Source organism: Trachinotus anak, unplaced genomic scaffold, assembly GCF_046630095.1.
Source record: "Trachinotus anak isolate AG129_WGS33_773 ecotype Australia unplaced genomic scaffold, CSIRO_AGI_Tana_v1 ptg000011l, whole genome shotgun sequence".
Taxonomy (NCBI): domain Eukaryota; kingdom Metazoa; phylum Chordata; class Actinopteri; order Carangiformes; family Carangidae; genus Trachinotus; species Trachinotus anak.
The window spans coordinates 17,220,021-17,232,013 of NW_027273862.1; the positions used below are offsets into that span (position 1 = coordinate 17,220,021).

The 11,993-nt window shown below is 40.8% G+C and overlaps 1 protein-coding gene across 2 annotated transcripts in view; it reads left to right on the forward strand.

Annotated features, from left to right (window-relative positions):
• The window catches only part of dennd2b (DENN domain containing 2B), a 40,856-nt gene that overhangs the window by 27,164 nt on the left and 1,699 nt on the right, over positions 1-11,993 (forward strand). For both annotated transcript variants that reach the window (XM_071488545.1, XM_071488546.1), the window contains exons 12-18: positions 406-483; positions 1,751-1,891; positions 2,066-2,214; positions 8,881-9,058; positions 9,579-9,620; positions 10,229-10,340; positions 11,735-11,974. In XM_071488545.1, coding sequence (XP_071344646.1) covers positions 406-483; positions 1,751-1,891; positions 2,066-2,214; positions 8,881-9,058; positions 9,579-9,620; positions 10,229-10,340; positions 11,735-11,974 — 940 coding nt within the window. The remainder of the gene's footprint in view (positions 1-405; positions 484-1,750; positions 1,892-2,065; positions 2,215-8,880; positions 9,059-9,578; positions 9,621-10,228; positions 10,341-11,734; positions 11,975-11,993) is intronic.

The window sequence follows — 11,993 nt, forward strand, 5'->3', positions numbered from 1 at the left end:
TAAAGCCTGAAAACAAAACAATGACAGAGTTCTCTGGGTTTGTGCTTGGAGATTGCAATTTTTTAAAAAGCCTGTATTACAAACTTGGGGTGAGGTATTTGAAAGCAGAGAGGGAGGCTCTGACAAACGGTACTATTTAGTTGCATCATGGAAAATGCAGGAATCACTGATTTGGGGGGCTTGAGTTATAGTTTGGCGTCTGCTGCTTAAATTTTGACCATTTTTTTCTAATCTGTCTCTTGTGAGTCCCCCAACTTTATGGAAGTGCAATGCTATATTGCTGGAGTTCCCCTTTACCTTTTGCGGTTACAGGCAGTTTTCAGAACATCTGTGACTGTACAGACAATATCTCTTCAAGTCTATTAACATCAGTGGCCAATGAGTCTCTGTGGATTTCCCTTACAGCCAACTGGGAAAGGACCTCGCCTTCCAGAGGTGTACTGCATCATCAGCAGGCTGGGCTGTTTTGACTTGTTCTCTACGGTGAGTTCAGTCTTGTCCTCAAGCCACACACAGACACACACACACACACACACTTAAAGATAAGCAACTACAGCCAGCTAGTGTGGTGTTGTAGCTGTGGTTAACCCGTCTCACATCTGAAGTAAATGACTTTCAGCAGGCCTTCTCCTGAATGCCTGTTCACTGGTATACCTTATTTCAGTGTGTTTTCATTTAACTTTCTGATTTCCCAGAGTGAATGTTTCCTTCAGCAGATCTGTCACTCTGTTTGGGTTTTTCAGCCTTATCTGATTTCATTATTAATTCAAATTGAGTGAATCCAGACTGTGGAAACAAAGTGGCTGCTATATGACAATATGAAAATAAAATAACATGGGAGATTTCAAAAAGGGTGTGCATGCTGTATGTCCTGTATTCATGGTTTAATAATGTGGGCCTTGTGAGACTGCTAGCAAGCTGTGATTAAAGGCTGTACAAAGGTTTGGCGCAAAATGAAAGACCTGCAACCTGAAATGAAGAATCAGAAGTATGAATTTAGTAGATGAGTTAAACCATTTTAAATGTGCCAGGTAGATAAAGTAATCATACACTGTAACTATAAGTGCTTTTCCATTAATTTGTTAAAAAATTAAAGGATAAATGGTTTGTCTGCTTTTGCATCATGTGACATTTTAGGACCTTCAACTGATGGGAGAGTGCAAGAGAATGCCTCAGATGTCTCCATCTTGACAACAGTACAGCAACAAACCTGAGATGAAAATGAAATAAAAATAAAATAAATATCGATTCTTAAAAGAGCTTTCATGGTAAATGGGAGCGGATGGCAGTGTTTGGTTTCAGTGGGAGTTGTGTGTGAGAGAGAGAGACAGACAAACAGAGAGATGAAGAGAGTGAGAGAGGTGATATCATATGACGAGAAATTCTCCAATCAACTCTGCAGACAGGAGGCAGTTTGGACCAAAACAGACAGACAGGCACACTGGGTGGAATTTTCCAATCACATAGGCATGGAAAGACATTCATTTGCTATTTTTCAAAACAGAAAATGAATACTGAGTTCCAGACAATTGCCAGTACTCGAACACATAACAGTATGTTTCCATTAATTGTTGCCATGGTCAATAACCTTGATGACTGTGCACTTTTTTGTCTTACTTGGCTATTCACTAGACATAGATAAAACCCACTTCTTTCATTTTAGCAGATTTACACAGAGACTTGTGCTGTGTTGATGGTAAAATTGGTTGAAATATATTAAGGAAACTGTGCTCTTTCCTCCCACGTTCAGATCCTGGATGAGGTAGAGAGACGGAGAGGCGTCTCAGCAGCCCTGGTCTATCCCTTCATGAGGAGTCTGATGGAGTCACCCTTCCCTGCACCAGGGAAGATTATCAAAGTAAAGACCTTCCTGCCTGGTGCAGGAAATGAGGTCAGAACTGCTCACAAAGCAGAAAACAACTGCTCTGTCTTTCATTACTTTAATTATGCCCCTATAATTAGTCCAAATAATTTTCATATACATTTGTGTGAAATGAAAAATTCTTAGCTAATAAGATCCCCAAAGTGTGATGACTTAAATGTCACATTTTATGTGGTCATTCAGGTCATCGAGCTGAGGCGGCCCACCGACTCTAGACTGGAGCACGTGGACTTCGACAGTCTGTTCAGATGTCTTAGTGTACGGCAGGTGATACGAGTCTTTGCCTCCTTGCTGCTGGAACGTAGAGTCATCTTTGTGGCTGATAAACTCAGGTGAGGCTCTGCGATTAGTCTTTCTCTCTGCTGTAGGACCATCATTTGCAAAGTGTCATTTAAATGAAAGAAAGCCATGTAATTAGCCTCCTTGCTAAATCCACCTATTTGTCACAATTGGTTCTCTTTTTCTCTTGCATTGTGAGATGTGGTCTGTGACTTTTGCTTTGTTTTATTCTTTGTATGTATTTTATAATAATGTGGCCAAAATCAACAGATGATAACACCACAGTTTTTCCATAATGTATGATTACCCACCAGGTGTTTCTCCCAAAAATAATGTAGTCTCTGTACCTAGGGAACCCCGTTTTAATTAATTGATATTACGGTACTCATGGAGCACTGTGATAGACTGGCAACCCAACTTATGTTGTACCTATCATGACGGTTTTTGTTCTCCATGCCTCATGGTCATCCAGTTGCAACATTTGCTCTCACACTCACAGATATAACAGTAGCATTATACTGTGGTTTTGTCAGCGTTTGTGTGTGTGGAACTCTTTGATTATTATGTATTAATTAGTATCAGAAAGTGAGGCAACTGGCCAGTCAGTCAGCCAACAGTTTTGATACCAGGAGAAAAGTGGGTCACAGTAATGAGAGTCACTACCAGAGGAGAATTGGGTGGGTCTGATAAGATGCAAAGAGTCTCAAAGGACTCAGTGTCCAAGTCTGTCCTCTTGCTACAGAAAAGAGAGGCATACTATTGGAAGCAAGGGTGGAGTGGGAGGAGATTTGAGTAGAGAAGTAATCTCTCCATGTATCAGAGCCCAGTTTAAACAAACATCAGTGGGGGCAGTGACTGTGAGGGGAAGGAATGCACTTCCTGTGTCCGCGACTCTGCCCTCTATGATCTGTGGCTCAACTGTCACCATTTGACTTATGATTGCACGTTCACTCCCTGCGTATGAGTGGCACTCTGTGTCCCTGGAGAAAATGAGTCTAATCTGCTCATTATCAAAAGGTGATAACATCAAGGAGTCATTGGGTGGGAATCATGAATTACAATATTATCATGATATATTGCCCAGTAACAGGCAATTATGAGAGTTTGTATATCTTGCATAGCAATCATTTATGATGCATCCTAATATCTGTGTAGCGGAGAAATAAACACACATCCAAAGGGGTGAAATAATCATTTAAAAACAAGGTTCAGTCACATAGTACATCATTTACTGCATTATGAAATGCTTTGGGCTTTAAGGCAAAATGTTGTATATAATGAAATTCTCATGGTTTCCAGAGGATAAATGCTATTAACTTTGGTGATCCACTGACTTTTCTTTTAGCACCACTGTGAGGTTGATATTTGTGGTTTTTAAATGTCTAAACAACTATTGGATGGATTGTCATGAAAGGTGGTATAGACATTCATGTTCCTCTACGGATGATTTGTAATCACTTGGGTGATCTCTTCACTTTTCACCCAGTGCCATCATCAGGTCAAACTTTCACTCTGTCCAGTACTTTGGTCTAGGACCAAATATCTGCAAAACTGTTGACAAGGCCTTAGTAACTAATGGTAGCCTTAGTAACTACTTTAGAGCTGGTTAGCATCTTTTAGCATGTAAACATGCTAATCCAAGATGATGATCATGGTAAATATAATACTTGCTACACATTAACGTTGTCATTGTGAGCCACCATTCAGATTTAAATTGCCACAGTTTAAATTACTGTGAAGCAAACCATCATAAATTACAGAAATCTGAAATAGCTACAAAGAAAGAAAATGACAAATGTGAGTTTTATAATTTTTGGGTTTAAATATGTAGTCTCCTTGACTGATGCCTCTTACTATATGATCCGCCTAAAACCGTGTGTGTGTGTGTGTGTGTGTGTGTGTGCGTATAAATTTAAATGTGCAAGCATCCATGCGTGCATGCAGAGCTGTGTTTTGGTTTCTTTTGAAAACAGTGACAGGGCCTCACTGCAGCATTAATGACTTCTATGATAAAAGGGCTGCTCCCTCTGGGGCTGTGGTACATAATCCATTCCCAAAATACCTCACCAGCTGAATATGATGTATGCTTCTTTCCCTTAAAATGTACAGTATATCCAATACAAACAGGAACCACAAGGAAATGCCATGTTAGGCAATAGTTCTCTGTGGGGTCCTCTGTTGCTTGTTTCTTTGGCATGTTGTGTTCACTTAAACTCTTGTAATATTACACTGAAACCATTGTTGGTTTTTCCAGAGAGATTATTGCTTCTGCATAAAAATCTGCACAGACAATTTCTTTTAAGTGGTCATTCACCATCTGATGCCTGTAATAACAAGTTGGACGCCTAATCAGATGAATTCATCATCAACTATGTCACTCTATAATTGCTTAACTCAACTGACCTGCAGATGCTGAATGGGTTTTGTCAGTGTTGCAGACTTATGTAAACCACCTCTGCGAGTCCTCAGGCCAGAGTTGAGAACGGTTGCCAAATTGTATCTGCATGTCTGGATTTATCTTTTGGAGTGGCAGTGAAATACTGCTACAGTAAAAGTGTTACTGTATATTGGCTCAAGATTACTTTCCCTGCTGTAATACTCCATTGTTAAGTTTAGTGGCCCCCCCACCTGTTTTCTTCACCTTTTCTTCCTTCACGTACATGTTGTTCTATCTGTCACATTCTTACAGCTTTACATACTTTACCGCTTTTTCCCTCATGCACCCTACCTACAATGGTTCTGTGCCCCCCTCAGTTTGAGAAGCACAGGTTAAGATTATTGGATCCCAGCAAACTTCCCTGTGTTATTTTAATTCAATTTAGCAGCTTCAAATAATATTGTCAGCAACTTACTTGTTACAGTAAGTTGGTGTTGCGTATATTGATTGAAGAAGTAAAGGAGAAGAAAAAAGAATATAATGAAAGATGAGAAGTGTATGTTTGATAGGAAGAGAGAGGGGAAGAGTGAGAAGGAAGGAGACCTAGAAGGAAACTAAACAATGGCTTCTGAAAACTTTATTTCATTGCCGTGGTGAATTAATCAAGCTCACTTTCCCATGGAGCAGCAGGTTGCTTGAGTTTCACACACTGGTGTCTCCTTACTGCAAACCTAAAACTAGTAATTAAACAACATGATAACCAGTACAATGTACTGTATGTTGAGTATGTGGTGTCCTGTTTTGTTTTTGTAATCATCCAGTGTCTGAAAGTGAGTTGGTGGCATTTACCAGTACCAACATGTTTTGCAGCTGCAGTCTTATGATCAAAGGTGACTGTGATATGTAGAATTATTGCCACTGCTGCTGGTATTTTTCTAATCAACAAGTATGGTAGCACAGTCATTTCATTTAGTCCCCAGTTAGTCTCTAACACTTTCTGTAACACGCTCTGCAGAGCTGGCATGAACACAAAACCGCTTTTAACAACTTAACCGGTTTCCCATGTGGTATTTGGCTCTGAGGTAGAGTGAAATCGACACACTGTAAACATGTGAAATGTTTCTGTTTTTCAAAGAGTTGAAAAAGCCTTGGCCATTACTGGAGCCTCACCAGCTGATTTTTACATCAGTGTCTCTCTCTCATGAATGTTTACACCCACATGTAGACACTCATATACACAAGCACCTGCACACATTCATCTGCTCTCTAGACAGCCTTGATCAAACTCAGACGCTATTGTGGATTTAATAAGAACATGTATAGAGTTTCCCATCAGGAAGCTATTTCTCATTGTAAAATGGCTTCTGCTGTTGCCTTCTGTGGAGCCGGAGAGCTGAGACTGAGAGCCGGTGGCTGAAGATGCTTATAGACAGGAAGTGAGGGAAAACCATTTGGGGACTAAGGGAACAGAGAACACTCTGCTAGTGGATTGAAGTACACCATGTGCAGCTTGTCATAGAAATCCTATAGGTCGATGTGTATTCCACTGCTTCTTTATATGATTTCTAGGTTATTTTGAGCTTGGGAGGAGCTTCCACAGTGAAGAATGATTTTGCAGAGCTTTGCTGCACAGCTGGTGTCTGACAGCTGTGGCTCAGTCTCGTCCTCTTTGTCCTCTGTCTATGGAATCAGTCTTAGCCCCGCCAGGACTGGTAGACACAGTGCGGTGCTTTAGTAGACCTGTGAAGCATGTGGTGGTACAGGCTCCTGTCTCCCGCCCTCTCTCTTTCTCAAACATTGAGATTTTCCCTCCCCCTCTGGGCTTCACAGACTAAGCCTCTCGATCCCATGTTTCCTGGAGTATCTGCCAGTTCTGCCTCACACACACACTATACCAGACCTACGAGAGCTAATATGTCAGGATTAGCTCCCAAACCTCAACACATAACAGCTCTGCTCAGACGTCACCTTTGCAGAACTGGTTCCTGTCTCTTTTCCCAAGAGTGGAACCATAAATTTATGACTTTTGTGTGTGTAATCAAATTGAAATTAATCAAATGAATCTTAGTTTATGCTTGTGTGGTGTAAGTTTTATTTTCCAACCAATCCACACATAACTTTGGGCTTCAGTAAGGATAAGTCAAAACCATCTGTGTTAGTTAAAATGCAACACAAGCCAGACAGGGGATCAGCCTCCTCATTTGCTAATAAGCATTAAACTTAAAGTACAGCTGACGCTGATGGGAATGTCATTATTTTGCAGGTATTTGGTCATAAACCAAATTATTAAACAAAAAAAAAAAAAACTATGGCAAGCCATCCAATAGTTGGTAATATATTTCAGTCAAAGTGATGGACCGACCAACTGACTCACCAACGTTGCCACCCCTAGAGCTTCTCCTCTTGTGTGGCTAGAAACCACCAAACAACATAATCCAATTTCATACAACCACTTTGCAACCTCTGTACTTATCTACATATACAAACCTAAAACAAGAAGAATTTCCCAAATTCCCCTCTGCTGATGCTGTGTAATTAAAAATCTTCCATTTGTGATGTTTAATGTTTTGTTAGTTTTTCATTAGTCCTGTCTATTTGTGGACATTTTCTTCTTTTTTTTCTTCTGACACGTGTATGGTCTGGAAGTCTGAAGTTTTGGTCTGAATCTAGCGGGAATGTCCTTTTCTCTTTTCAGAGTTGAGTGGCAACCTCTGGTAGTGCAGAGTGTTTTCATTGCAAGTTCATCTTCTCCCAAGAGTGTGTGGTAGAGGAATGAGTGTAATTGATCCTTTTGGTATCAGTGGTGTGTAGGGCCACGTGTAGCCTGTGGCGAAGGTTTTCTGAGATCTGTGCCCCATCACTCCCTGTTGGAACTCGTCAGACCCGGGAGACGGGATCTGGTAGGAATTATCAAGCCCTCCTCAGGCAAATGGAAATCAGACCGGCCAAAGCAAAGCTTGCAAGTGCTTCATGTTATGAGTGAACTGGAAAAGACCTAAAAAAGACTGAATCCTGTGGTTATCGTAGCCTTTGGGTTTTCACTGGTGTCATTCTGTTTTACTCTGTCAAGAAAACACATTTTAATCTTGGCAATTTGACTCATGGGAAGTGAAGATGAAAAGGCCTGTGGCAAACATGTAACCTGAAAGAATAAGAGGTTTGTGGGAGTTTGTCGTTTGCCTCAGCACTTGTGATTATGGTACCAATCTCAGTTCTCTGTACATTGCTCCAGAATTGTTTCTGTGGGCTGAAACACAGTGTGAAAGAGGTCACAAAAAAGGGAGTAACTTCTGTTTACTTGAACGTTCTGTCTGCTGTTGATGACAACGACCGCGGAAAACATTCCTCATTAAAAGTGTGTATATCTCAAGTGGGGTGCGTTTGCATACCACGTTTGATCCCTGGTCTTGTTCTTGATCCATACTGATTTAGTGCTCGTTTGTGTGTATGTGTGTGTTTGTGTGTGTGTGTGATTGGACCCACAGTTTATTTTCACTCTCTTTGTGTACATGGACCGGACAGTATGTAGAGGACAGAGGGGAGGAGGGTCAGCCACTGTCAACAAGGGACGGATCGTGAGAAAGACAGGCTGCTATTTGTGATCTCAATGTTATACCACAGCTGTCGAAGTTAAACCGAATTGGTTCTTTTTGGTATTGCGTCAACAAGCCTCCAGCTTAACTATAGCAACATGTCAGAGTCACGCCACCCCTGTAGACAGAGTAGAGTAATGTCACAATAATGCATTTTATTGGGCTCACCCTTCATCATTGTGGTTTTTAGTAGCTGGAGTTAAAGTCGAAGTGGGGTGGTGGTGGAAGCGCAACAGATAAAAGAATTTATTTGTCCAGAAGTTGTTGTGTTTGTCAGAGTGTAAGAAGCATCTGTTGGATCCTGCTGTCCCTCACATGAGCCACAGGAGGAACAAAGTGTCAAAGCCAGTGGTACATAGCTGAGCTGTTATGCCTCATATAAAAGTAACTTTCAGGGAAAGAGGATCAAATAGTCAAATAACTTCGGGAAAGAGCTTAGAGCTGGAAATACAGTTTATGGTTCAGTACGTAGCCCAGTTCAACAGTTTGAAGAAGCAATTTAGATATTTTTCTGCTCTTTACTGACGTTCATGACAGTAGGCAGTATATGTAGGAAAATGTACCACACAACCCACCATCCCCCTTTCAACCTTGGACAATAAAGTTTTTCATTATCTACTGAAACATCTGTCCTGTTTTGACTGTGTTTGGGTTAATCTGGTGTGGCCTCTGCAGGGCGTTGCTTTGTGAATGTGAAGGTGATTGATGGTGTGTTGTTTTTCTTTTTTCTTTTTGGCACTCATCATCAGTACCCTGTCCAGCTGCATGCTTGCAGTGGTGGCGCTGCTCTACCCGTTCTCCTGGCAACACACCTTCATCCCCGTGCTGCCAGCATCCATGTTGGATATTGTCTGCTGTCCCACTCCCTTCCTGGTGGGGCTGCTGTCCAGCTCATTGCCTAAACTAAAAGAGTTGCCTGTAGAAGAGGTGAGTACATCATCTCTCACTGTCTGCCTCTGGCTCCAGTTTTACATTTCAGACTGTTGTCTCCTAAATTTTTCAGTATGTGCAGTAGCTGGTTTGCTCATGGACATTTTTACGGCTTTGTATTCTCTCAGCATTGACAACATTTTGTTCATATACTGTACCTCTGAAACAGAGGTGATTTGGGTGAAAAGACCCTGTCAGTCGCAGTTAACACTGGACTGTTAATTAGCTGTCACCAGCATCTGCTGTCTGTTTATATTACAGTTGCTTTGCTGACTGACTTGTGAAAATATGTCTTAACAATCTTCTTTAAGAACTGTTTTATATCTGAATATATATATAGATAATATATCTGAATCATATTTTGTGCTGTGACTTTGTTGAAAGTGATGATTCTCCTCTTTATGCAGATTGTATTGTATTGTTCCTCTGCAGGTGAAATAAACAGCTCTACATGTGAGAGATAAAAGAGGCTTTTATTGGTTCTGATGAATGATATGCTCATCTGTCTTTTTCTCAGGCTTTAATGGTTGACCTTGGAACTGACCGATTCATCCGACAGGTTAGTCTATGAGCTTACGAGTCAAAGAAAAAACTGGCCCTAATGCGTGACTAGATTTTGTTGAGTTGCTTTCTTTAAAAACATCAGTGGGCACCCTGGTGAACCTCGGGCTTTAAGACACCATCTATGTTGCATTTCATCCCTCTATCTAATCTGGGGAAAAATGCAGGAAAAAGCCATTCAAAGCAAAAAAATCATTAGTAAATTGTAATGGAGCAGAAAAACAAACATGTCTGCTGGTGAGGTATGGTGTACCAGATTCATTTTATTTTTTGTGATAAAACCATTGAAATGTTTACCTGTGACATGCTAAAATATAGAGTAACAGTCAGTAAACTGTCTCACAATGATTGTTACACAGCAGCAATATCAATCTAAAGCTTCATAACTAAAGCCAGCCAGTTTAGTGAGGATGAGTTTTATTGCTTATGAATTTGACTTTTCTTTTGCGAGGAAGACTGTTTTTACTTATTTCAAAAGTCACATAGTCTTGTTTTAAACATGGTTGTAAGACGTGTGGTTCGTTCAGTAAGTCTGAGCCTTTGAAAGTTACTCTCCAAGCACTGTTGTTTATCACTGGTGACTGCTATGTTTTTGATTGTTTATAGATGGATGACGAGGCCTCACTGTTGCCGCGGAAACTTCAAGCGGCTCTTGAGCAAGCGCTGGAGCAGAGGAATGACATCATCAATCAGGATTCTGACAGCGAGTCAGATGAAGGTGAATAAGTGACAAATCATACCTCCAACAAAGGCAGATGTTTTTCTTTTTGATGACAGTAACATCTGTGGCAGAACATGTTCAGTCCACATCTCTGTGAAATTCACTGGGAAATTACGTCTTCTGTGCAGACTTCCCATGTAGGTGAGTCACAAAGGCTCACCTTAGAGGTGATAACAGGGTTTCTGATGACAAAAGGTAGGAGTTGCGCTGACTGGTGGCAAATAATGCTGAACCTTTCATGTGTTCCACGGGCCGTTTTTTTGTTCGAGTAAAGTCAAGGTAAAACAACCTTGAAACAACCACAAGTTGTACAATTATATGAGGACAAAAAATTAAAAGTCAAACACACTATGTCAAAGTGTTTTTTTTTTTATTTTCTGTTTTGCAAAGTTGCATCTGTAGTATAGTATCTGTTTATATGCATGTTGCTCCCATAAGGTCTAGTGATTAGGATTCCTGATTTTCACCCAAGTGACCTGGGTTCAACTCCTGGTTTGGGAACTGGGTCCTTATGAAGGTTTACCCCAAGGGGATCAATAATAGGTTTAGTGTGTTATAAAGTTACAATGTGCATCACATCACAAGAACATGGACAGATAATTACAAATAAAACCTTGTTTCATACCACTGCATTAATAAGTGACAGATTTTCTGTGCTTTCCACCAACAGTTACCACTGTCTATGGTTGTGTTACATCTGCCATATGTCAGTCATAATCTGTTCTTGCAAACCAAAGCAAGACACACTGCAACCTAGTCTGTTAAATGAGAGGAACAATCAAAAGATGTGACAGGACAATAATCAACACCTTGTACTTCGCCTGGCAGTTACAGTTCTGGTTGTGCCGGTCTTGAGGTTTTTGTTTTTCTTTTCTGTCATATGATGTTTTGTTCTGGGCAGATTTCTTTGTCACAGAGTCCCTTCAGCTTCAGCTCAAACCCTTCAAAAGGTTTTTAATCAGAAACTTCAGTGTTGGAACATTCACAGTACGAGTTTTGTGTCTAGCCACGGAGCTCTGTGCCTCTGTAAGCTTGTTCAGATTTTCCAGCAGCTCTAGTCTAGTTCTATACTTTTGGCATACTCTGACAGCACCACTGTAAGAGGAATAGAAGCAATAAAGAGGCAACCACATTATTATTATGTCATATTATGTGGTTAATTTTATTCAAGTTGATCTGACCAAGAGTAATGGGATAGGCCCACGAATCTCCACAAAGTTAACAATAGCTGTGGCTAAATTAATGTTGTTGATAATGTTTAGCCAAACCATGTATTCTTCTTCAATGTAACTGTGACAATCTGGCTATGTCTATGGAACATGCCACACAGTGTGACATGTCTATTTTATCACTGTGAACCGTGATTAATCCCCTCGCGTTTGTGTCTATAGAGTATAACTCCTTGAACAGTCTGGTGTCAGAAGCCTTCATCCGCTTCTTTCTGGAGACCATCGGCCATTACTCCCTGTTTATCACTCAAAATGAGCGCGGAGAGCGCGTTTTCCAAAGAGAGGCCTTCCGCAAGTCTGTGGCATCTAAAAGCATCCGTCGTTTCCTTGGTGTCTTCATGGAGTCTCAGATGTTTGCAGGGTTCATTCAGGACAGAGAGTTGAGGAAGACCCGGGCCAAAGGTAGACTGTCATTCCTTTA